Source organism: Drosophila miranda, chromosome 4 (assembly GCF_003369915.1).
Source record: "Drosophila miranda strain MSH22 chromosome 4, D.miranda_PacBio2.1, whole genome shotgun sequence".
Lineage (NCBI taxonomy): Eukaryota > Metazoa > Arthropoda > Insecta > Diptera > Drosophilidae > Drosophila > Drosophila miranda.
In genome coordinates this window covers 5950037-5973356 of record NC_046677.1, presented here as the reverse complement: position 1 = coordinate 5973356, position 23320 = coordinate 5950037, and the positions used below count along the sequence as shown (strand labels likewise).

The 23320-nt window shown below is 40.0% G+C and overlaps 5 protein-coding genes across 5 annotated transcripts; 2 read left to right on the top strand and 3 right to left on the bottom strand.

Moving 5' to 3' along the window:
- Positions 1–7629: 7629 nt before the first annotated feature.
- On the bottom strand, positions 7630–9245 carry LOC108162489 (mRNA cap guanine-N7 methyltransferase). The gene is made up of 2 exons (XM_017297240.2): positions 8063–9245; positions 7630–8005 (listed from the first exon to the last, which is right to left on the bottom strand). Exons 1-2 carry the CDS (start codon positions 9204–9206, stop codon positions 7923–7925), a joined length of 1227 nt encoding a protein of 408 aa, XP_017152729.1. The 5' UTR covers positions 9207–9245; the 3' UTR covers positions 7630–7922.
- Positions 9246–9496: 251 nt separating this feature from the next.
- On the top strand, positions 9497–10632 carry LOC108162490 (probable tRNA(His) guanylyltransferase). The gene is made up of 2 exons (XM_017297241.2): positions 9497–9778; positions 9836–10632. The coding sequence occupies exons 1-2, from the start codon at positions 9553–9555 to the stop codon at positions 10567–10569; spliced, it is 960 nt and encodes a 319-aa protein (XP_017152730.1). The 5' UTR covers positions 9497–9552; the 3' UTR covers positions 10570–10632.
- On the bottom strand, positions 10562–11287 carry LOC108162494 (protein Dr1). The gene has a single exon (XM_017297247.2). It carries the CDS (start codon positions 11190–11192, stop codon positions 10641–10643), a length of 552 nt encoding a protein of 183 aa, XP_017152736.1. The 5' UTR covers positions 11193–11287; the 3' UTR covers positions 10562–10640.
- A 10-nt stretch (positions 11288–11297) lies between these two features.
- Positions 11298–12160, top strand: LOC108162491 (ankyrin repeat domain-containing protein 49). The gene is made up of 2 exons (XM_017297242.2): positions 11298–11524; positions 11599–12160. The coding sequence occupies exons 1-2, from the start codon at positions 11389–11391 to the stop codon at positions 12108–12110; spliced, it is 648 nt and encodes a 215-aa protein (XP_017152731.1). The 5' UTR covers positions 11298–11388; the 3' UTR covers positions 12111–12160.
- LOC108162493 (dynactin subunit 5) lies at positions 12130–13153 on the bottom strand. The gene is made up of 3 exons (XM_017297246.2): positions 12867–13153; positions 12483–12782; positions 12130–12419 (listed from the first exon to the last, which is right to left on the bottom strand). Exons 1-3 carry the CDS (start codon positions 12912–12914, stop codon positions 12198–12200), a joined length of 570 nt encoding a protein of 189 aa, XP_017152735.1. The 5' UTR covers positions 12915–13153; the 3' UTR covers positions 12130–12197.
- Between the last annotated feature and the right edge of the window lie 10167 nt (positions 13154–23320).

The window sequence follows — 23320 nt, the reverse complement described above, 5'->3', positions numbered from 1 at the left end:
CTTTTTATAGTAGATCGGTGCGTGCCTTGACGTAATCGAAAAATTTTCCCAAGGAAGAGTACCAAGAACCGATTACGAGAATGTAGCTCAGTATGGGATTGATTCAGAGATCAGTTCTTATGAACAGACAAGAGGAAACACGAGGAAACATCATCGGAATGACGCTCTTAATGGAGATGCTGGTAATGACGCTGTAGGCGAAGCAGCCTCCATCAGCTCTTTTCTTGCAAACTGTTTTCCCAGTCATCGGAAATTATACAGAACTTTCCGGCTGGATATTTAGTTGAAATATATTATTATAGACTTGCAAATTTCATGCAGACGGCAGGCAAGTGACGGTAATTATCTCTATAAAGGTTAATATACATAGATCTCTCATAGATCTTCTTAAAGATTGTTGCCCCGATGATTACAACATAATTTAGACCATATTTCGGGAATTTCGGGATTAACGAATATTCAATTAGAACACATATAAAATGTTTTTTTTTTTTATAATTTGTTTATATTTTTAAACCAGGGAAATTTATATCTACATACATGTATATACCTCTACGGGGCAAGCAACCTGCGCACTCGCTCCGATATGAGCGACGACGACACAAATCTTTTTTTTTACACAATAGAGGGATATATTATTCCTTATGCTCTATCATAGGTTCTTTCCGTTTATGGAACCTTTGTTATTATTAGATCTATTGGTCTCTCCTCCCTTTCGATTCAAATGGATATTGAAGGTTTGCTGAATATTTAATACTATTAACACAGCCCCAATAAAAATTAGTGAGACTCACGTCGTCTTTAGGCTCTAACAAAAAGACATAGAACGTCTTATGAATTAATCAAAAGGCTGGATGGTCTTAGTACTTCCGATTAGAGGGTATACATATGTCACTCGTGGGCGCCCTAGAACTTGATTAAAAAATTAATCATCTCTTTGTCTGTTTGAGAAGAGTCAAGTTCGAGATCGCCCTCTTATACATCTCTCGAAATCAGATTTCTCGTAAGAAAAACCAGCCAGTTGCGTCGCTTGAAACGCCTCACATTATCGCTGAATTTTCCCAAGAACGGCAACCAAGAACTGATTACGAGAATGCAGAATGCAGTACGGTGATGATTCTGATTAGCAGACAAAATAAAGCACAAGGAAATGTCAGCGCAATAATGTAGTTCGTGGAGATGCTGATAAAGAAGTCCAGCAAAATGCTAGTCCAGTCAGCGCAAATTCTAGAGAATATCGCAGCTGAATGCGTTACGATTGGACTACAGGAAAACACAAAACGAAGATGACCAAGAATGCCAGTTGCACAACTACAAAACCCACGAGAGCTCCTAAAATCATTTTAAACTTTGATAAGATTTAGTTTAAGCCACAACTAATATTGGTTTTGCGGCTTGCAACTTTATTTTGTTATACCCAAAAGAACAATTCGGGTACTTGAAATAATTGTGCCCAAGGCACTCCAATCAAATGAGTTCAAATCCAAGCTAAGACTTACCTCAATTCCACCGCCAGTCATAAAAGATTGCAATCAGCACACATTCGACCTCAAGCTGGGTGGGTGGGATTTCCCATTCCTCTTGACAGCAATTCCAAGGGGTGGCCCAGACCGAAAACCGCTGCACCCAAAAACCCAAGAACCAACCAAGAACCGCAACCTTAAATGGTGGGTGAATCACTCATGCATTGAGGCAGAGGCACAGGCACAGGCACAGAGCAGAGTTCAAGTTGCTTTCCCTGTCCAAAGAGGAACCACAAAAGATTACCAGGCGATGAGCTGCAGCTCATCATTTTCCATCCTCTTTGAATGGTGTGTGTGCGGTGCGGTAGTGCTGGGTCCTTGGGCATATATGCACAAATACGTGTAGAATTCGTGCACCCTCTCTCTCCCTCTCTCTGGAGGGTTTCATGATTTTGGGGAGAGGGAAACATTCTCTATTTTTCAGTGACTGCAGTCATAGTCCCTCAATTTTTAAACTAGTTCGCTAAAACTTTATAAAAAAGCTTCAATTTAAAGAACGTATCATATAAAATACGGAATATCACATAGTTTTTTATTGGATTAAACGACAAACTAAATAAGTTCTTCTTTACAATACAGTTTTCCATGTTCTTATATATATGAACCGAAGAACATTTCATAGAATCTATTATTATATCGTAAATATTCAAAAGAAAAATATTCTTTATAAGAAAACTTATGTGGATTTTCCCAAATCAAAAAGTTTTAGTTAAATGAGAGCTCTTATGCATTTTCCATTCAAAATTGTCAGCTATAAGAACACACTATATCGATCCATAAAAACCCACACTCTTCCGAAGACCAACAACATAAAAAGCAGTTCTTTAATGTCTTTCCTAATAGCTTTGTAAACTTTGTACAAAAATCGAATGAAAGAAATGATGGATCTGCCAGGGTATTAAAAGCTTTGTCCTCCACACCCGCCAAAAGTTTTTTGCCTTTTTTTCTTGTTTTTGTTATTCTTTTTGTAGAATTTTTGTTTCCCCATTTCTTTAACGTTCTTTTTTGGATCTTTTTTGGTTTTTTGTTAAATTGTTGCGTTAACCAAGCCAACCCCTAGGTCCATTCGCGCGGTGCTTGGGGCAATCCTTGTAAAAAGTTTAGCATAGCGTAACGCATACACACACACACAGATACTCTCGGCAGCAGGAACATCGTATGCCTGGCATGCGTTTTCCACATTGTTTCATGCGGTTGAATAAACACAAGCCGCACAGCCATACAACATGTGCATTTTATGATCTATAGAGAACACACAGACAGAGACGGCAAGATAGCGAAAGAACAGGCTAGAAAGAGAGCGAACGACCAGTCCGGAAAGAGATAGAAAGAGTGTGCGAAAGCGAGATGGATAGACACTTATTCGCTCGCTTGCCTCGACGGGAGGCTTACAAAATAAACATTGCGGCATGTATTTTGTTTGTACACACTGCGTATACGTACTGTGAGGCCACCACCACCACACCACACCACCACACATTTCCTACCTGCCTGCGTTTTGTCAGTGGGCACGGCCACACCAACACACTGACACACGTACACATTGCAGTCACGTATGCACATTACTCAACACACGGGCAGGCAGGCAGGCAGGCGGGCAGCCAGGCTGCTGGGACATGGACTCTGGCTTTGGCATTGTGCTACAGAATTTAACCCTTGTGCGCTGTGCTGGTGAGGGGATTTGCTGGTTCTTTTATTTAAAGATTTTCAACAAATTGGAAAGCAATAAAAGTTGAACAAATTAGTTGTGGCACATATACATACAGATGGAAGTTTATTGGGGGATCCTGTTTCCATTTCACTCAATCAAAAATTGGTTCGAAAGTTAAAGCGTTTAATAGACAGATACTGCAAGAAATCGTAATGTTCTAAATTTATTTATTTAAAAGTGATACTCCATTAAAAATCGTAACTAATATGTTTTTTCTGTAGTACGAAATATTCCATAAAATAGGCTTAAAGAATGTAGAGGGTATATGTGCATTCGTACTTGGATTTGTCAAAATTCATACATTCAAAACTGACAAATACTGCTGAATAGGGTGGGTTGCCCACGACAATCTTTTAAAAAGATCATGGGTTTCATCGACGAGCGTGAGATCGAAATCTCTGATTATTTCGTTACTTTCAGACTTTCAGTTGTTGTACATTTCTCGGATCTCGAGCTGGTCTTGGTAATTCGAATTACAGAGTATCTGTCGCTTGTAGGCGCTTTTGAACTTTTTCAGAAAGGCAATTTGTTTCGCGTCTGCTTGAGGCAGGCTAAAGAAGAGCTCATTCTCCAAACATTTCTCAAAACCAGAATTGTTTGGCAGCAGTTGAATGGCCGACCGGCCAAATGAAGATACCCACGCTTTAGGGTCTCTAGCATTATCTTGAGAATCGCCTCAAGATCTTCCAGGAATCTACAGACCATCGGTTTGTCAGTCCGCAGGAACGGCACTGGCCAAGGTCTGGAACTAAAGAGTTTCAATTAGGATCTCATTCTACCCACCAGCACAGCTAAAGTCACAGCAAAGATAAGCGAGTAATGCAAGCAATGGGTACCAAGAACCGATTACGAGAATGTAGCACAGTATGGGATCGATTCAGAGATCAGTTCTGATTAACAGACAAGAGGAAACACTAGGAAACATCATCTGAATGATGCAGTTCATGGACATTCTGATAATGATGCTGTATGTGAAGCATGTCTATGTTCCTCTGATCGAAAATTGTACAGAATTTTCCGACTGCTTGATTGCACTGACAAGACGTCTTTCAAGAATATTTTATAGAGTACCTGAAGTACGTTGTATCCCACAAAATAAAAAAATCCGACCAGAAGCTTGTTGCAATTCTTGAACCGTTTGTTCAGCTTCAAATTGTTATACTAATTATTTTTTCATACCGAATCTTTGGGATTAATAAGTGACAAGTTATATCAAAAGTTACACAAAAGAGAAAAGCAGCATGAATATTTAAAATTTTAATTTCTTCCATGGCGAAGTGGGTGGGGTGGCTGCGGGTGTCATCAGATTCAGCCCCTTGTCGGGGATTTGGGTTAAAAGTGAACTAATTTACATAGACCGCATGGTACAATGCGCAGGCGGCCGCATGGAGAAGGTAACAAAAAGATTCATTAGGGCCAATCAGTGCAAAGCGAGTCGTGGCGAAGGACATGGCGGAGAGGACCATGCCCTGGCCAAGAGAATGCCAGCGAGAGGATGTAATGGGTGGGACAAAGGGGGTACCGTACAGGGCAAGCCGTGTGTGCAAACGTAAACAGCTCTCTGTTAGCCATGGCTCTGGGTTCTGTATGCTATGCTCTGGTCTCTCGGTACTGGCTACTGGGCTCTGGGTTCTGGCTGGGGCTCTGGCTGGGTTCCTCTGTTGTTTGCCTTATAAATACGCACGCTCTACTTTAAACAAAGCGGACCCATCCACCCATATACCCACAGCAAACACACACAAAATACCCATACATACATATACATATATATATATATAAGTATGTATGTATACTACACGTGCCTGGCTCTTGTTGTAAACAATTTGTTCTACCAGTACCAGCACCAGCAGCAGTGCCAGTACCAGAGCTCTGGTCGGTATGGCTGTACACACTGTGTACGCCTCAGTATGTGCAAAACAAATTTAAACTTTACACCCAAAGTTTATTTTTATGAGCAAAACTTTAAATAATGAAATTATCTGACAAGAACTTGGAGAAATGGCCGGCCATCATCCACAAACGAAAGAAGAGCCCAAGGAGCCATGGCGAGAGAGAGACAGAAGGAGAGAGAGAGAGAGGTAGACAGACACACCAGATACACAGAAAAAGAGAGAGTGAGAGGGGGGCACTACCGTACCTCATATACAATGAAGGGGAGAGGAGAGCAGAGCTACACCATAACTGATTGCCCCAATATAAAGTTTTGTGCAGTTGGCTCGAAACCAATCAATGGCGTAATTTATACCCAGACCCGTTCCACGCACCTGAGTACCTGAGTTTCTCCTAACCCCATGGCAACCCCCACACCCCATAGCTTTGTTTCGTTATCAAATATTTATTTACACTTGAGCTATAATAATTCATTGATGCATTGAATGCCTGGCACGACACGGTTATGACTCGGACGCCTGCCGCCTGCCGCCTGCCGCCTGCTCGCTCGCTTTGGGGCCACACCAAGAAGGCTAGGCTAAGAGACCAGGCCAGGTCTCGGTCTCAGGCACGACCCGGCAACGTAAACGTCAGGACTAACCTTTGCCCGATGTCCTTCAAAGGCGCCGTCGCTGTGAAAGCAACAGCTGTGCGCTCTCAATGGCCATGCGAAAGAGAGCTGCTGCTGCTGCTGCTGCTGTTGCTGCTCTGCTCTTTGCTCCCTTTTCGAAGCTTTCTGTGCATTCCAGCCTTCCAGTTTCGAACTCGTTTCAGCCGACAAAAGCTTCGTTATCAGAGCTTTGCAAAGCAATAGCGATACACGACTCGAGCGAGGGTTGTCTAATGCTTAATGGTCCTTCGGCTAGGAATTCGTAGGTTTGAATCTAATTCAGAAATCAAAAGACTGTTGCAGCTTGTCTCAGCCGTACTATGGTTTCTGCAGAACATTTCAAATGGTCGGAATATTAATGGTAAAGAGTTTGGATTTAAATATTTCCATTGAAGTTCCCATCTATCGCTGCCTTCGTCAATAAAATATTATAGCATCCAGTGGAAACGAAAAATACCTAGGATAGATTAGACCTAGTCCAAACGATTCTGGGACCGACTTAGCTGAACAGACGAAGCCGGGTAGGTATCGGGCAGCGGTCAGGGACGAAGCATAGGTGGAAATAGAATTGAAACAGCTTTTTGGTCTCTCATGTACGGTTAGGGTTATTTTTGATGCGTTGGCAAAATTGCATTTTTATTTATTTATTTATTTCATGATATATCCTAGCTTAAAATATGTAATTTATTTTCAAAATTATTTCCAAGTTAAAACTTTATTCATCACAATGGTACTTCGATTTTGCTGAATTAAGATAGCGATCAAAAAATGCGTGACCATCGTAATCATGTCGATACATGTAGAAATTGCTTGCGCTCGAATACTCCTGCTGTACAATGATCCAATTTTCCGATGGTTTATTCCTCATTTCATCGAAGCGTTCCCTAATATTGCTATTGGAATTTTCGATTATGTTGCTACTTTCGGAATCCCAATTGTTGTACATTAGCCGGAAAGTGCGCTGGCTTTCGAGACTCAAGTTGCCAAATATGTATCGGTTGTAGGAGCTTTCGAACCTGTTCAAAAAATCAATCATCTGATCGAATCCTTGAGTGTTGTTGACCGAGTCGAGATCTCGCTTTATATACTCCTCGAAACTTGAATTTTTTGGCAAGATTTCAATGGCCGCCCGGCCAAGAACTGCTGCCTTTTGTGTTAGGGACTCGAGAGCTTCGTGTTGATCTTTCTCAACATATTTCAGAAATTCGCACAGACTTTCGAAGGGGTGTGGAATACTAAAGCTACTGGTGTAGCTCACCAGCACAGGTATAGTCACAGCAAATATCAGAGAGTAGTGCATCTTGTGCAGTATTTAAAATCAGACTGAAGCTTCCGGAGCATCTGCTGCGCTTTTTATGGCTGCGTGGCTTATCGCAGAATTTAGCACAAGCCTGTGGACAACGCAAATTCATTGAACTCGAAATGTAATCAGAGTCTGTAATTTAGAGATGCTAATAATAGAAAAATCGAAAGAGATAATTCTCTTGGAAAAAGCTTTGCTAAAGGAAAAAATTTCAAGTGAAACTCCTATAAAACATTTCCATAGCTAATGGAATATTCCCTGAAACTTTAAAATTTTATTTATACATTTATTATTTGTTTATTTATTATTCTGAACCAAAGCTGTCAGATCACATTAAACATTCATAAGAGTAGCATCAATTCCTTTTATTTCAAATGGTACCCACTATCAGATTATAAGGAGATTTATTCCTTTTAGCCAAGAAAATCCGAGAAATCATTTAAATTATTTTGCAGTAAAATATTTGTATAATAAAACATTTTTTATTGGGTATTTATAATTTATAAAAGGCATTATCTTTACACTTTAATTGAATAAATAAAAAAATCTATAATTTTATACTTGATAATATTTATATGTAATTCGAAATTGATTTAAACAATTGAACTGAATTTACAATTTATTTTTTTTTTACAATTGAATCTATGGATGATAATTTTTAATAAAAACAGTATACATAAAAATTTCCTGAAAACTCCTACGAAAGATACCTTTTACACTTCTCTGCCATTATTCTTTAAAAATATATTTCTTAGCATGCGGTTTAAGGTTAAAACTAATTTCTGTTCATGCGATCGAGTACTATAATGTTTAGAGGATTGGACAATACGATATTGATGTTGCTATTCAGTCGTCAAACTCAAATACGGGTTTGCCATTGGCATCCCAAGTATTTTTGTATTTCTTGAAGGCACAGACCAGATATAGAGCTAGAAGAGAACAAGAGGTACAGGGTTACTTTCAATAAATATTTGATGGCCACTCACTTGTTGCTTCCCACTCGGATTTCGAGAGTGTACCCATCGGCCTGCCCCGCTGGGATGCCTGAAATTCCTGGGCATGGGAAAATTGTTCATCATTGGCACAACGCTGCGGCTGGATAGACTCCAATCCCGACATTCGTTGCAATAGATTTCGACCCTGGGGCAAAACTTCCTTGTAGTAGTCCGCAAATGTGGTCTTTCTGACCAATTTTAGGCCATACTTTCGGCCAAGCTTGACCAGAGTGGGGAAATGGACTAGAAATTCGGGACAATCCACAACGCCCTCCAAATGAAACTGATATTTCGCACCGAATAGTGGCAGAGGATCCGTCTCACAATCAAATTTAATGTTGTACACATCATTGCCAAAACTTTGAGCATCTGGGCCAGCTTCCCGCTTTCTTCGCATTATTTCATAGGCATCCGGCATAGTGGCTATAAAATAACCGCCCGGCTCCAGGCATTCGGCTGCATTGCGCATCATGCAATCGGCCTGGCCCAGGGACTCGAAGCAATAGTGAAATGCAAACTGGCAGGAAACTAGATTTAGCTGCAGGGTGACATCCTTATACCGCTCGCGAAGACGCACCAGCGTTGAATCGCAGGCAAAGAATTCAGCTGTAAATTTGTTAGCGTACTTGGATTTCTCAGCACGCTCCAATATATCCTGGTACCGCCGCTGGCACTGCTCCACCGATACCTCAGCAATGTCCGTACAAATGATATGCGTGATGGCGGCCTTTTCCCACTTCAACAGGTCGCCGCCCTTGCCGCAACACATGTCGAGCACTCGCAGGGCATCGCCAACCCGCTTGGATTCCTTAATCAGAGCCATGTACTCATTGATCAGCTGGCTCTTGATCCAATTGTTGAAGTTCCGCATGAAGAATATCTTGGATTTCTGTCGATCCCTCCGTCCACCCTCCTTCAGCTCGTTGTAATGATTGGCCACAACGTGGGTGTTTGCGGCGCCCTCCTGGGCTTCTTCATCATCCCCGCCTGCCGCATCGTGGCCTGTATTTATTGGGGCCGTTGTCGTCGCAGATTCTGCATTGCTTTCGCTCTCCTCGTCGTCGGAGAGGCTGACGCTTTTGTGTGCCTTGGCAAATTTTTCATCGGCGACATTTTGTTCGTAGTTGATGCTCATAATTTCACTTAGTTCCTAGTTTGGAAATCTTTTTTATCGATGATTTTGGGTCGCATTTTGGGAAGGGGTGACTAAGAAGGATTCACAGGTATTGATTGAAGTTGGGAATGCTCGAAAAATTTCTATTAAGTAAAAAAATATAGGAAAGTGCTAACTAAATTTAATTTTATGCAATTACTCAAATATATAAAGAAAGAAATTATTAAACCTACTATCTTATGGAAGTCACAGTATCGCCGATGGCTCATCTTCCATCACTATGTACCCGATAGTTGATAGTGTTGTGAGCTGTTGCGACCAATCAGCTGTTACCAATTCATGCGGTCGTTCAGATTTCGGTTTATAAATGCGTTTTCTCGGCCTTTTAAATAAATTAAACTCTTTATTAATTAAAACAACCGCCCGAGAGCTGCCCAAACGCAGCATGGCCTGCAGCAGATATGAATATGTGAAAACATACGAGCAGGATGACACCATTCTACCGAATGTATGGATTGTTATTCGAATTGATGGCAAAAAGTTTCACAAGTTTTCCAAGACCCACAACTTTGAGAAGCCAAACGACGAGAATGGTAAAGAAACAACCAACTGATGATCAAGATTATGATTCGTTAAACCTTTTCTTGTAGCTCTTAATGTAATGAATGCGGCTGCCACTGCTGTGATGCAGGAGTTTCGGGATGTTGTCCTGGCCTATGGCCAGAGCGATGAATATTCGTTTGTGTTTCGCAAGGAGACAGCGGCATTCAAGCGTCGCTCAGCGAAACTACTGACCTACGTCACCAGCCTGTTCTCCACGAGCTATGTGATGCAGTGGTCCAAGTGGATGAGTTTGCCTCTGGCCTATGCCCCGTGCTTTGATGGGCGCGTGGTGCTATATCCATCGGATGAGAATCTAAGGGATTATCTGAGCTGGCGGCAGGCCGATGTCCATGTGAATAATCTGTATAATACTGCATTTTGGAAACTCGTTCTGGACTCGGGATTGAGCAATCAAACGGCCGAGGAACGACTACGTGGAACCTTCTCAGCGGATAAAAACGAATTGTTATTCCAAGAGTTTGGCATCAATTACAACAATCTGCCAGCCATGTACCGAAAGGGTACGATACTGCTCCGGAAACGTGTTATCAGCGATGGGGATAATGACCAAAATGGAAGACAGGCAATCGTGCCGCTCCACGAAGATCTGATTTCATCGCACTTCTGGAAAGTCCACACAGAGATATTGGGAAAGTATGTGCCCGGCACTTATACAGCTCCTGAAATCATGCCCAGACTAGTGGACTTGCAATTGAACACCAAGCAGGAGAAGGGCGATTACGAAAAGAAGCAACCAGAGAATCTGGCCGGGATTAGCTGATAGTTCAACTTATGGCAATATATTTTAAGATTAAAATTATATTAAGCAATGCAAAAAAAAAAACATAACTACTAGTAGTCATCATCGTCGTCGTCGTCATCATCCTCACTGGGCTTGCTGGCGATGGAGCCATCGGCGTGTGGTGGCTTTTGGATCATAGCCGCTGCCTGCATACTCATCCACTGTTGCTGCTCCTCGCGTGCCTGCTCTTCGCGCGCCTTGGCGAACAGTTCCTGTTGCTGGCGCAGGAGCTCCTCCTCGGGTATGCCAAGATTTTCTAGCCTTGTGCTTTGTCTGCGCCGCTTGGCAGCCACCTCCTTGCAGTCGTGCAAGACTGCCTCCGCCTCCTGCTTATAATCGGTGAATCCCAGTCGCTCCAGCGCCTCCAGGACATGTTCTGCATTAATCGTCTTCTTGTTACGCAGATTGCACACCTCGTTCGCCTCCGAACTGATCAAATGGATAAACTCCGAGCAGCAGTTCAATATCAGCTCGCGACTCTCGTTGGCCACGCGCACGGTGGGCACCAGCTCTTTGATGATCTTGTTGATGCTGGCGCGTGGCAATGTAAGTTCATCATCCTCGGCACTGGGTGGCAAAAGCTCCTCCTGGGGATTGGACATGGCGTGGCTCGAAAACGTAAACAAAAACCAAGCAAAATTAATGGAAAATGCTGCTTCTTGCTGGAGAGTGTTGGAAAACTGTGTTGGCTAATGCCACAATCAAATATCGATTGAAGCCAGACCTATCGACTGCAGTGAAGCGCACATACGCGGAAAACAAGATTTCCTATAAATTCAATTAAAATTTACTTAAACAATGGCTGACTACGATTCGGATGATGAAAAATCTCAAGTGGAGAAACTGCGCCATGCCAAGGTGCCGCGCGGCATGTTTGTAAGCGGCTGGGATGACGACGCCGATGAACTTATTGAGGAGGACAAGAACCCCCAGGGTAAGCGGCTAAAATTCAGATTCTTCTTCTACAAAGTTGTTACCTTTAAATGGGTTTTCTGCACACACTCTCAGCCAGCGTTGAACGCATGATTCTGTGGGCCGTCAACGAGAACCGTATAAGTGAGGTGCGTGAAATCCTCAGACTGGACCCGGATGCGGTCAATGCCCGTGACAGCGATGGCTACAGTCCCCTGCATCGGGCTGCATACAACAATTTCGTGGACATTGCCAAGCTATTGCTGCAGTACAAGGCCGATCCCAATGCCCGCACCGATCTGGGCTGGACTCCGCTGCACTCTGCCTGCAAGTGGAACAATGCCGATGTGGCTCAGCTTCTGCTGCAGTTTGGTGCAGATGTAAACGCCGAATCGGAGGGAAAACAAACACCATTGCACATTGCCGCCACAGTATCCAATTGCAGGAACACAGCCACAACCCTGCTATTGGACAGGAATGTGCAGCCCAAGAAGGAGAACAATTCAGATGAGATGGCTGCTGTTATAGCTCGTCGCACGGGCATGAGTTATCCCATCTTTCAAATGGCCCATGAGGCCTTCGATTGTGAGACGGGACTGATAGATTAAACAAGTAGACTAGCCATCATATGTGCATAATAAATATAATACTTAATATACATTTATTCAAATCGAACCACCGATCATCTCCCCCCTTCAGCTGGCTGGAGCCGGGGTCCTCACGAAATGTTCATAGAATGATTTTGTATATTTGATCATCTCGTCTTGCATAGCGGCGGGCACAAAATACGGATTACCCTGACCGCCCTCGATGGTGCCCTTGGCCGTGTACCTCATGTAGCTGGAAACAGTCGTCTCCGGCGGCATCACAGCGCCATCCTCAATGATGCAACAGTCTTTGATTACACAGCGACGACCCTACGTGGGGAGAGAATTGAGATTTCAGTGAAATATTTAATTGGACAACATGCCAACACTCACAATGATGGCATTCTTGCCTATATAAACGCAAGAGCCCACTGAAGCCGCAGAAACTACAGCACCCTCGCCCACAAATACATGATCTCCGATGAGCATTGGGAAGAAGGCGATGCCTTTGCTAAACTGCTTGTACGGTGGTCGTATCACGGAATCCTTGCTGATCACACAATATCGTCCTGCTCGTACATTGGCCAAGTCGCCGCGGATGATAGCTCCACTCTGGACAATCACCTTACCATTGAGCACGATATTCTGGGACCCGCAGAGCACTGTTTGGCGGCTAACTTTGTTGCCAGAGGCCTGTAAACAAAAAAGGTTTGGCATGATGAGGTCATCAAAATTGTCTTGTTCCTAGACGATCTTTAAAACATTGCTGGTACTTGCCGTCTCCACGTATTCATCTTTGCTGTAGTATGTATCCGCTAACTCCATTTGTTTGGGGATTTATTAACTTTTTTCCTGAATTTGTTTTTGCCTATTTTTTTGTCAGCAGCCAAAACGAGCTTAGCCCACTTAAGCCCCCTCTTTTTAAACAGTTCAACAACTTGAGTTAATTGGCGGAGAATATTACTGATTGTGAATTCTTCTTGTGGATCCATGCAATCTTTCCTATGAACCATGACATTTTTCACCTGAACTGCACTAAAATAATTCTCTACTTTCGGTGGATTATCAAAAAACCCTGAAAGGTCTACGATGGGTTAATCGATATAGAACGAAATGAACTAGTAGCAATCGGAATGAGTGGTTCCGAAATGAATATTTAGCTATCGGAATCAATTTTAACCATCTATATATCGATTTGTTGTTTTGGCGCGTATTTTTAAATAAAAATTGGTTGCGTGTTTTATTTAAACTTTAAATATATGCAATTTCTATTACAATTGAAGGAATTTTTCATTCAAGCTAATCATTAATTAGACGCACGCGATTTTCAACAAATTACATCGGCCTTTGGCAGCCGTTGCATAGAAAAATGCAGGTGTTTAACCCACATTGACCCTGAACTTTATGCATGTATGCAACAATCACGATGCAGATTAGACAGCTGCTCTTCACAGACTGAAATCTTCTAGTAACACAACAAAAAAAGAATGTTAATAATTGCTCACAGCTCAAGGGGTGGGGGTGGGGTGTGCGGTCAAACCCATTAACTCTTCACCGCCGCCAAAATGGTCTGTGGATGATAACCTTCCACAACACAAACTTCCCGCTGGCGCTGTGCTCCAATGATGTTCCAATTAATGCTCTTTAATAATCGCAACGCGGACGGACCCAAAGCCCAGCCCAGCCCCGTCGTTAACCTTCAAAGTGCACGCTCGAATGCCCTCACGAGGCGGCGGCTAATCATAGTAGCATTTTAATTTCTTATTGTTTGTTTTGTCTATTTTCTTGGGCAGGGGGTTCTGTGCCTTTTGCAGAACAGACATTCAATGCCCATACTTATGGTAATCCATTTTGGTGTGTCCATATACTTAGCTGTAGGGTTTTAGCAGGGCTATAATTATGCTGTTGGCATAGAAATTAATTTGGTAAAATATTCATGTGTTTAATTAAAGTTTTTCTTTTAATTTTAGGAACCAAACCGATGCCAAAATTGTGTTCTGTGAGGTAAGTGGCGCCTTCTTCAAAACATTCTTAAACTATTCTGAACTTTGGAATTGTTTTTTTTTACTCAACAAAACAATTGCTTTAGCTAATTTTGGATCTATAAAGAAGCCGCCAACAAATCGCTTAACCTTCTGGCTGGGAAAACCGCATCTAAATCTATTAATCTATTGATGTTTGCACTTTTGAACCAAAGGTTAATAAACTTGAACTTGAATATTGTTTAGAAATTAATTGAGTTGTGCTGTGCACACAGACAACATTTAAGCGAATGATCTAACAAATGATACAAATTTGTTTTCCGAGTTTTTTTTATTCTTTAAATTGTGTTTATTATTGTGTTGAGGTTTCTAAAGCGAATCGATAATTAATGTGGTGTGAAAGAGCTTAAAAGTGATTCAAATATTGACCATTTCGGGGTCGAATGTTTCCGTAAACATGTTTGATTTGTGTTTGTGGAAGTATACCATTTTTAGAACGAATATATTGATATATTTTTGGTTTAAAAGTAAATTTTTCCATACTTTAGATATTTTCAAGAAAAAAAAAAACTTTCTCTACCGTTCAATACCAAAATATCAAGGCCAAACACAGCTCTTGGAGCCATAGAACAGTCTAGTCGAGTGTTTGCCTTACACTAGCGCTCCATGAGCCTCTTCGACTCGTCTGCCACAAAGCGACCTTCAGATACTACATGGAGGGCGCCCCACAACAGACTATGTAAATACTTACAAAAGACCAACTCATCCGTGACCTTGATAATCATTTATTGCTATTGTTGTTAGACATATTTGGATATTCATTATTAAATGGCCACTACACTGCTATATTTTGTGGCTAATCAAGATCAAAAAACACGCACTATAAACATACGTCATCCCGATCACGATCTCATTTTTCTGTTTGGGATTGGATCCAAAACTTGAGCTGGTTTTTTATGGCTTTAACCTTTTTTAATTGTTTTCAGTGAGCTTTCAATGGAGAAAAACTAAAGCACATTTCAACACATAATTAATAAATGGAAAATGAAACAGAAACAGAATCTGAATCGAAAACAATGCCAGTGCTATCCAGTTGGGGTCCGAGTCATGTCAGATCTAATTGAATAATTGCACATTACTTGCATAAATCTACACTGAGAGAAAGGAAGATACATATATGTAGATCTATGAAATAAATGGGAAAATATATCCGTTTTTAATTTTTGAAGATTTATTTAGTCCCAAAATGTCACATTAATATAATAGAATATTTGTAAAATGCAGGGATCATAAGGACTAGAATTTAACTAGTAAGAACTAGTAAAAATTAAAAAAAAAAAAATTTTAATTTGGCCCGGGGACTTTTCCATTTGAAGAATATTAATAGTTCTATCCCTGAATCCCTGAAAGATAAATAGCTTCTTAAGTTCAATATTAACAAGGCAGAACATGCTCGTTCTTTACAAATAACCTTTCCGTTTATTTAGATCTTAGTTTTTTCTCTCAGCGTATTTATTATCATACATGGCCAAGAACAATGAAGGAGAAACGACAAATGAAATTAATTGCAATTAACAAAATTGAGAAAATTATTCATTGGATTTTATTGCCAACAAGGTAATGCCAGCAAAGAGAGACAGAGACAGAGATAGAGATAGATAGAGATATATTGCATATTATTTTCACTTTTTGCATGCGGCTCCCCAGCAGTTGACCAACTGAAAAACAAAAACAAAAACAAAAACCACCATCAAGTGAAACAAGTTTTTTGTTCAAGTCTTTTGTTTTCTGTAACTGACAATTTCATAGATATGAATGCATTTATATCTATACTCGTATATGTGTCTGTTTTTCCTATACATGTGTGCTGGATGTTCGGATTGACAGAACAAAGGTGACGTATCAGATGGTGGGGAGGCCATGGCACACGACGTTCTGGGGAATGTCACCATTCATTGAATATTTCAATAACATTTTTTTTTGAGTAAGGCTACGTATATTTTTTTTAACCATTTATGGTCACCCTAGAATTAAATTGAGGCGTGGTTGTACTAATAAATAATATAGTATTTATTTAATAGAATATTTGTAGGAAGGTTGGCGGCTTTATAGGAAAATGGCCTGTTATATTTAATTTATTGGTAAATAAATGACACTTTTACATTAAAATACAGCAAACTTGCTCTTAAAATTAAGTACTTCGTATCAATGGAGTCTTCAAAACATGCTAAAATAAGTATTTCTTACATTTGCATATGAAATCTAACCAGTTCGAGAGCTTAGCTAATACTTATGTTAATTGAACAAGTGTGATGGCGATGGCTTACAAGAATTCTCTGTACAGAATGCCAATCTATTTTTCTCTTATTAAATCTACATATTTATTAATCAATTGATTTTTAGAGAAAGATATTGGGAACAGTGTTTAGGCTTGTATTTGGTTCAGCTTGCTTCTCTCTTCTTCCTTATCTATAAATATAATAACTCCTTCCCTTCTAAGTCCATTTTTGTTCATTTCCTTCCCCCCTTTATGCCCCTAAAAATTCTATAGTTCATCATTAAAAATCAGTATTATTTTGTCTACCTTTTTGGCTCGATTCGCAGAACTCCAAAACATAAAAATACTCGTACCATTTGCACTGACGACTAATTACAGTCATTACAATACAATATGGCAGCCGAATGGCTTCCTCATGTCAAGATCTCTCCCCAACAACACGAAACGAGTAGCTCGCGATTAGTTATGGCGTTATGGAGTTATGGACCGATGCCGTACAGGTTCAAAAGCCGAGTTCAAGAACTAGCTAACGATTGTCCGAGACAATGGCAATACCCACCAAGGAGTACACACGTACAGTGGGGGGCCGGGGGGACCTGTGGAGTGGTGCTGCTGTTCAGTGAGGCATTTATTATTTGAGGTTTTGCTTAGAAGTTGCTAAAAACATGAAAAAATTGTGTGAAACCTGAAAATGAATGCGCTTTTTGGATGTGGCGATCCCCCGTTTCCGCTGCCTTCCATAAGTTCTGCTTGGTTAGGCGTGGCATGCAGAGCACCCCTGAAGCGACGACCTCTGCCTCTACCTTTGGTTTGCCCAAGTTGTGTGCTAATTAAAACATTAAGTCTCTCAGGGCCCCCGGAGGCTAAATTCCCATTCAAAATGTCTGTGTTAGATTTGCTTTTATTTTGCCCGTCAAAATCGATCAAAATCAAAATTTTCAAGTGGCCCCCGTACAGCAAAAATCCAAAACCAGTAGAGAGTTAACTGTCAAACAGTCAACACACACACGACCCGACACGACGACGAAACATTGGCAACAACAGAGGCAACAACAGAGGCAACAAGACACAGTAGACAACAACCAGCAGCAGTTAAACACACAGGCTGTACAGTGTCGCACATGATTGAAAAGATAGATAGGGTTGGGCAGGGTATAGGCCAGCAGATGCTGATCCTCAACTGATCATTGAGAATGGAAGCAGAACGTGTTAAGCGTGTTAAGAACGTGCTTAGTTAAAAAACAATCGAAACCACATTTAATGTTTACAAATTTAAATTGTTCCCTTCTTTTTTTTCAATTCTCTTGAATTAAAAATTGGAATATTCCCTGCAATGTTTTTTGTATAAATTATTACAATAATTCATGGGTTCCACTGGCACTTCTAACCGCAATCTACATTCCCTTAATTATTTCCAATCTTCCTTAAGATTCTTTCACTTATAGTTAAATCGACACGTTCACACGTGACTGGCAAGTTTGCCATTCACTGAAATTCACAAAAACAGCTGTTTCTTAGTGTTCTAGCAGTATTTTTTCTTTTTTATATTTTATTTTATAAAAATAATATATTTTCGATCTGTATTTATCGAAGGAATAATATCTGTGGTAATTTTTTATGAAATTTGAAATATTTTCAATATTCCGCGCATTTAAACAGCTGTTTTAAGTGATTATAACTTAAATTTGATCGAAGAACCGATAATTTCTTTTGATTTAATTGCAAAAAATACCAGAATAACTCGAGGAAAATAGTTTTAGCTCGTGTCATCCCATTAAAATGATGTCCGTTCGCCTATAGGATATTTGAAGAGCAAATCAATAAGGGTCCTTAGAGGAATTACTATAAATAAGGTAGAGCTAAAGAGATTTCCTATCTATGCCCTATTTCTCCAAATGGGCATCCACTTTTCATTATTGTTCCCCACTGTATTTACCAAAATGTTTTATTTGTTTTACCGCTCATGTATTGTTCCAATTTTGATTGCTCTATCGAGCTCTGGTTTTTTTGCATGCGGGCGCTAATAGTTTTGAACCCGAGGAGAGACCTAAAAATCAATTGGCAAATTTGTATGCCATGGGCAAGGCTAGCCTCGAGACACGAGCCGAGCTCTGAATTTTGGGCAGGGTTTTTGGGAGGCACCTACAATATTTGATTTGTGTTTCTGTTGCTGTTTCTTTATTATTCTGTTGTGACTTGGCTTGTTTCCACTTCCTTTCGCCTATCAACAGCTTTGATAAACTCCCGATAACTCTGATTGATATCGAGGAACGAGCCTGCCGAAATTGTCAAAAGATAAATGCAGATTAAATCTCAGTTGATTGAACTTTAAAAGGTTTTCCTCACAAAAAGTCTCGCTTGAAAACTCAGTGTCAAATTTATGTGCGGATTTCTTGTTGGGTGGCCCCCTGCCTGCCTGATTGATTGACAATGATTGACAATTAAGCCAGCCATGTGTCAGTGTCTCTACACACATTTACATACAGCAGTAGCATTTCTCATGGCACATTGAACGGGCTTATTATGGCAGTAACTCAAGGCGAACGCCACTTTGGCGAAGAAGAAGTGTGGCTCGGAAGTGTGGTTCCACCCACTGGAAATACAATTCAAATCGATTTCGTACATTCGATAACAATAAGTGGAGTCCCGGTCAATGGGGGGCCTATATAATTACGATTACTTTGTTTGAAATTCTGCTTAGCAGTAGCAAGGGCGCAGGCAATCGGAGGTCACATTTGGGGTTACACGTGTCGCGCGTCTTGCGGTAGCGCCTCTCGGTCGGAAGAGCAGCATTTGTGCCTGCGAAAAAAAGAAAACATTTCCCTGATTCACTACCGTGTGAAACAAATGAATTACCTTCTCTCTGCTGCAACATATTTCCCATGTAAAATCGTTGCCAAAACCCAGGCCAGACGATGACTATGCGTCACTTGAAATTTGTTTAAAACCAAATAAGGAAGTAATCAAACCGAATGTCAATTACAATTACACACGCATTCAGAGACAGACAGAGACAGAGAGCCACGGACCCCGTACTCGCAATAAATAAAGCAAATTGCTCATACGCCATGTAAGCCGGTCGACCAGTCTCCTCCGAAATTGAATTTCAGTCGATTCATTCGCCTTGATTTCCAGCTCGACAAACTATAAAAATGTTACGCACAAATTAAATTCATGAAGTTCAAACACACAGAGAAAAATTCCAAACTGAAACGAATTACGCGGCATGCATACCGCTTCCCCCCCCGCCACAAATCTGGGGGGTTTTTCCATGCCTCTGGGGAAGGTCAAGTGCAAGCGCCAAATGTGTTTTATATTGTTTCTTACATTAGTGGCAACTTTTTGTTTAATTAATTTTTAATACAATTTTTGTTGTTGCTGTTCGCTGGCTTGTTTCTTGTTGTTTTGACAAGCAACGTGGATGACGATGATGATGATGATGTGACAGGCGGCACGGCACAGAGCACAACTTGGGTGGTTCTGGAGGCTAATTGTGGCAGTTATGGATTGTCGCTTTGAGCACTCAAAAAGGTGCTTAGGTGCTACTACTTCTGAGGCCTTGAGGAAAGGCTATACACTGCCCTTTGAGCGGGGTTTTTATTTAAGAGAAAAAACAAACAATACCTTAAACGACGCCTAATTAATGCAACTATGCAAATAAAATATAAGAACACAAGGAACTATTTTTTTTCGACTCCTCGTGAGTTTTTAAAGTCAAAATTTTAAACGACAACTTAAAAAAAAAAAATGTATAAGAAATACGTTTAATTTAAAAAACTATCTTGATATAAAAAAAAAAATTTAATCATAGCGGCAGTGCAGAGATTGTACAAAAATAAAAATTTTTCTGTAAATAATGTTTGTCTAGGTCACTTAAAAGTAAAAGATTTTTGTATTTAAAAAAAAATCATTATTTACGGTCTCTACATAATTCATTAAAAGAACATTGATTTTTTGTTTATTTTATAATTGAGAATGTTCTTTGGACAATGCGGTTGTACTATTACAAAGGATATACTTTAATAGTCCTCCAATTTCTTATAAAAATCCTTGAAAGTATAAGTTTTTATTGCAATCACAAACCTGTCATCAATTCAGGTATCTTTTATCAATATCTCCGTTTGCTTCCCCGGTAATAATAATTATTTAAAAATTATCATGTAATTTGTATACACATATTTTTGTTCGATTGCCATCTTCATTGTCGGGGATCTTTCATTACAATCACCCTACAATTACCATACCATTCCGTTTAAATAATCTACCATCTCATTGGATTTAATGCACTCTCATTGCCCTGAAATGCCGAGAGATCGCTCGGCCCGGTCGTGGTTCACCTTGAACTTGGACAAAGTGCAAGGCACGAGAGGCATGGCATCCACGGCGAGCAGAGAGTCGGCAAATCCGCTTTATTTCCATTATAATTTTCCATTACACTGCCCTTTCCCTTTTCGTTGGTGTCGGTGTCGGTGTCGGCGTCGGCGTCTGGCAGTTGAGTTATGAATGCTTTTAGTGGCCAAAACCAAAAAAATAAAAACTGAGTCAGTCGAGCAGGTTACCAAAAAAACCAACAAAAATTGACCGCCGCGTGCTGTGCATTTTTTATATGGAACACGTACTATCCAAAATGTATGTATATATTTTTGTTCATGCAAGAAACCATTTCTGTAGTCGTGTTCTTTGGCATCGAGGGACCAACGACCGTCCTCGAATGGCTTTAGCTTCTTTTGGCGACACATCCGTATTTTTGTTGTATTATTAAATGCTTAAATTTTAAACGGTAGCCACTTGTTGCGTAGCTCAGAAGTTGATTTTGTTTCTCTGTTGATGTCGAGTGATTAATTTAAATTTTTTTTTTTTAACAAATCAACTTATTTTGTTTCACGGAAAAGGGAATTTCAATTTCAAGCTGCTTGGCCATTCCCGGAGTCCGGGGTGCCGCCGGCCAGTCGTTGACCGCTTGGGCCGCGACCTTGCCGTCTGAATTTTCGTTAAATTAAGTTTGCGGTTGCTCCGGGATGCTGTCGGATGCTGTTTTGGATTTTTCTGGTTTTTATACGGCGCTCTCCAAGGTGATAATTTAGCATATAAATGCCGCTAGAACAAAGAACTTTGGCAACGAACTTGAGCTGCCGATTGTTTTGGGTGAGTAAACATGTGATTCGGCTTCGATTGGGTTTCTCTTCTGTTATTCTTTTATTGGATGCGCGGATGAATCACGGGAATGCATTGCGGACATATTAGAATAATTTGGAAATGGGGAAAAAAAACACAGCAAATCAATGCCGTACGTTTTAATGGAGGAATGTATTATTTTCTTCTAGTTTATGTTACGTTTTTTAGAACAAACCAGCTGATTAGTGTATTAAGTGAATGGCAAATTGCCAGTCACGTGTGCACGTATCTAGTTGGACAACTTTTATGCGCGAATGTCGATGAGGTTTGTATTTTTTTCATTGATAAAAATGCAGCTTGTTCCTTGATATAAGTTTCCCATAAGCGAAAGGTTACATTCGATTGCAATAAAAATAAATAGAGACGAGAGATTCGGAATTTTTAACGCTGAAATCTACCAATATTTTGCTGAAGCTATATCGTACTTTCTTTTGCTTTTTTATAGGAATTATTACTAATACAAATTTAATTTTCATCCATATTTTATCCATAAAATCCATTTTCCTTTTGGTGGTCCTACTTTCCTATCAACTCCTTGTTATTTATATCTAAACCCATTCCAAATCTAAGTCTGTAACAAATATATAAACAGAATCCAAAGTCTATTCCTGCAATCCCTTTTGAACTTTAAATTTTTTATAATATATTATTTTATATTTCATATTTTTAATTAATTTTTTTTGAGGTAATTCCCCTTCTTTGTACAAACAATTTAACAACTTTTCAAAGTACAAACTTCATATTTAATATTCATACGACTATTTCATGTTTTTCCTAATCTTTAGTGCATATTTATTTTGCATAAAAATTAATTGCTCAAAACAAGCCAAAGCTTATCTAAAGTTTTTCCAAGTTCTTTGCAAACATTTGGAATAGTTCAAAGAGCGCATTTATGTTTCATTTATTATGCATTATTCAACAATATTTGTGTGTGCGTTTTATGGCTAATTTCGCACATCATAAAAGATGTTGGCTGTGCGTCTGCGACTCTCTGCTTTAGCCATGTTGCAACAGAGATAGAGATGTTGTTCTCTGTTTGCTAACCAAATTTGCAACTGTCAAGCTCTGCCAGATGAGAGATCTCCATCTGAATGGACTGAATGGATGGACTGGCAAGAGATCACAGAGGCTAACTCGTGGATCTGGCGATGGCGATGGTGCGTGGCACGGTAGTCGCTTGTAGGAATTCAATTAGCAAATTAAATATTAATTACTTACCAGCCGGCTATAGATGCTAATTCAATTAGCGGACACCAAAGCTAGTGCCAGGTGCATATCATTTTCAACATTTAATATGGTAAGTTTTTCAATGTACTCTTTGGAAGAGGGTATGACAGTTTTGCATAGAAATATGGAATACAGAGAAGGTAGAGAAGTATTCTTAACAGGGGTCTGGGGCCCCTATATCTATTAGACTTTTTCGCGAAGGTTTTAACAAATTTTTTAAATAAAATTTCAATGGATTGAATAAAAAATTTCCCATAAGCGAAAGGCTACACTCGATTCCAATAAACATAAATTAAATAAATAGAGACGAGAGATTCGGAATTTTTAACTGTTAAATCTACCAAATTTATAACCCAAAAACCCCCAATAAACATATATTGGGGTTCTATATCATATAGCATAATATGAGGTATTCAGTAGAACTTTTTGTGCCTACAACTGGTTTTATTTTTAAAGTTTTTCAAGTAGGTTTGATCAAAAATTATCTTTTATAGGAATTATTATCCCATTGCAAGGGTATCTAAAATCTTTCTTAAAATCTATGGATTTGTATTTTTTAATTATTTTTT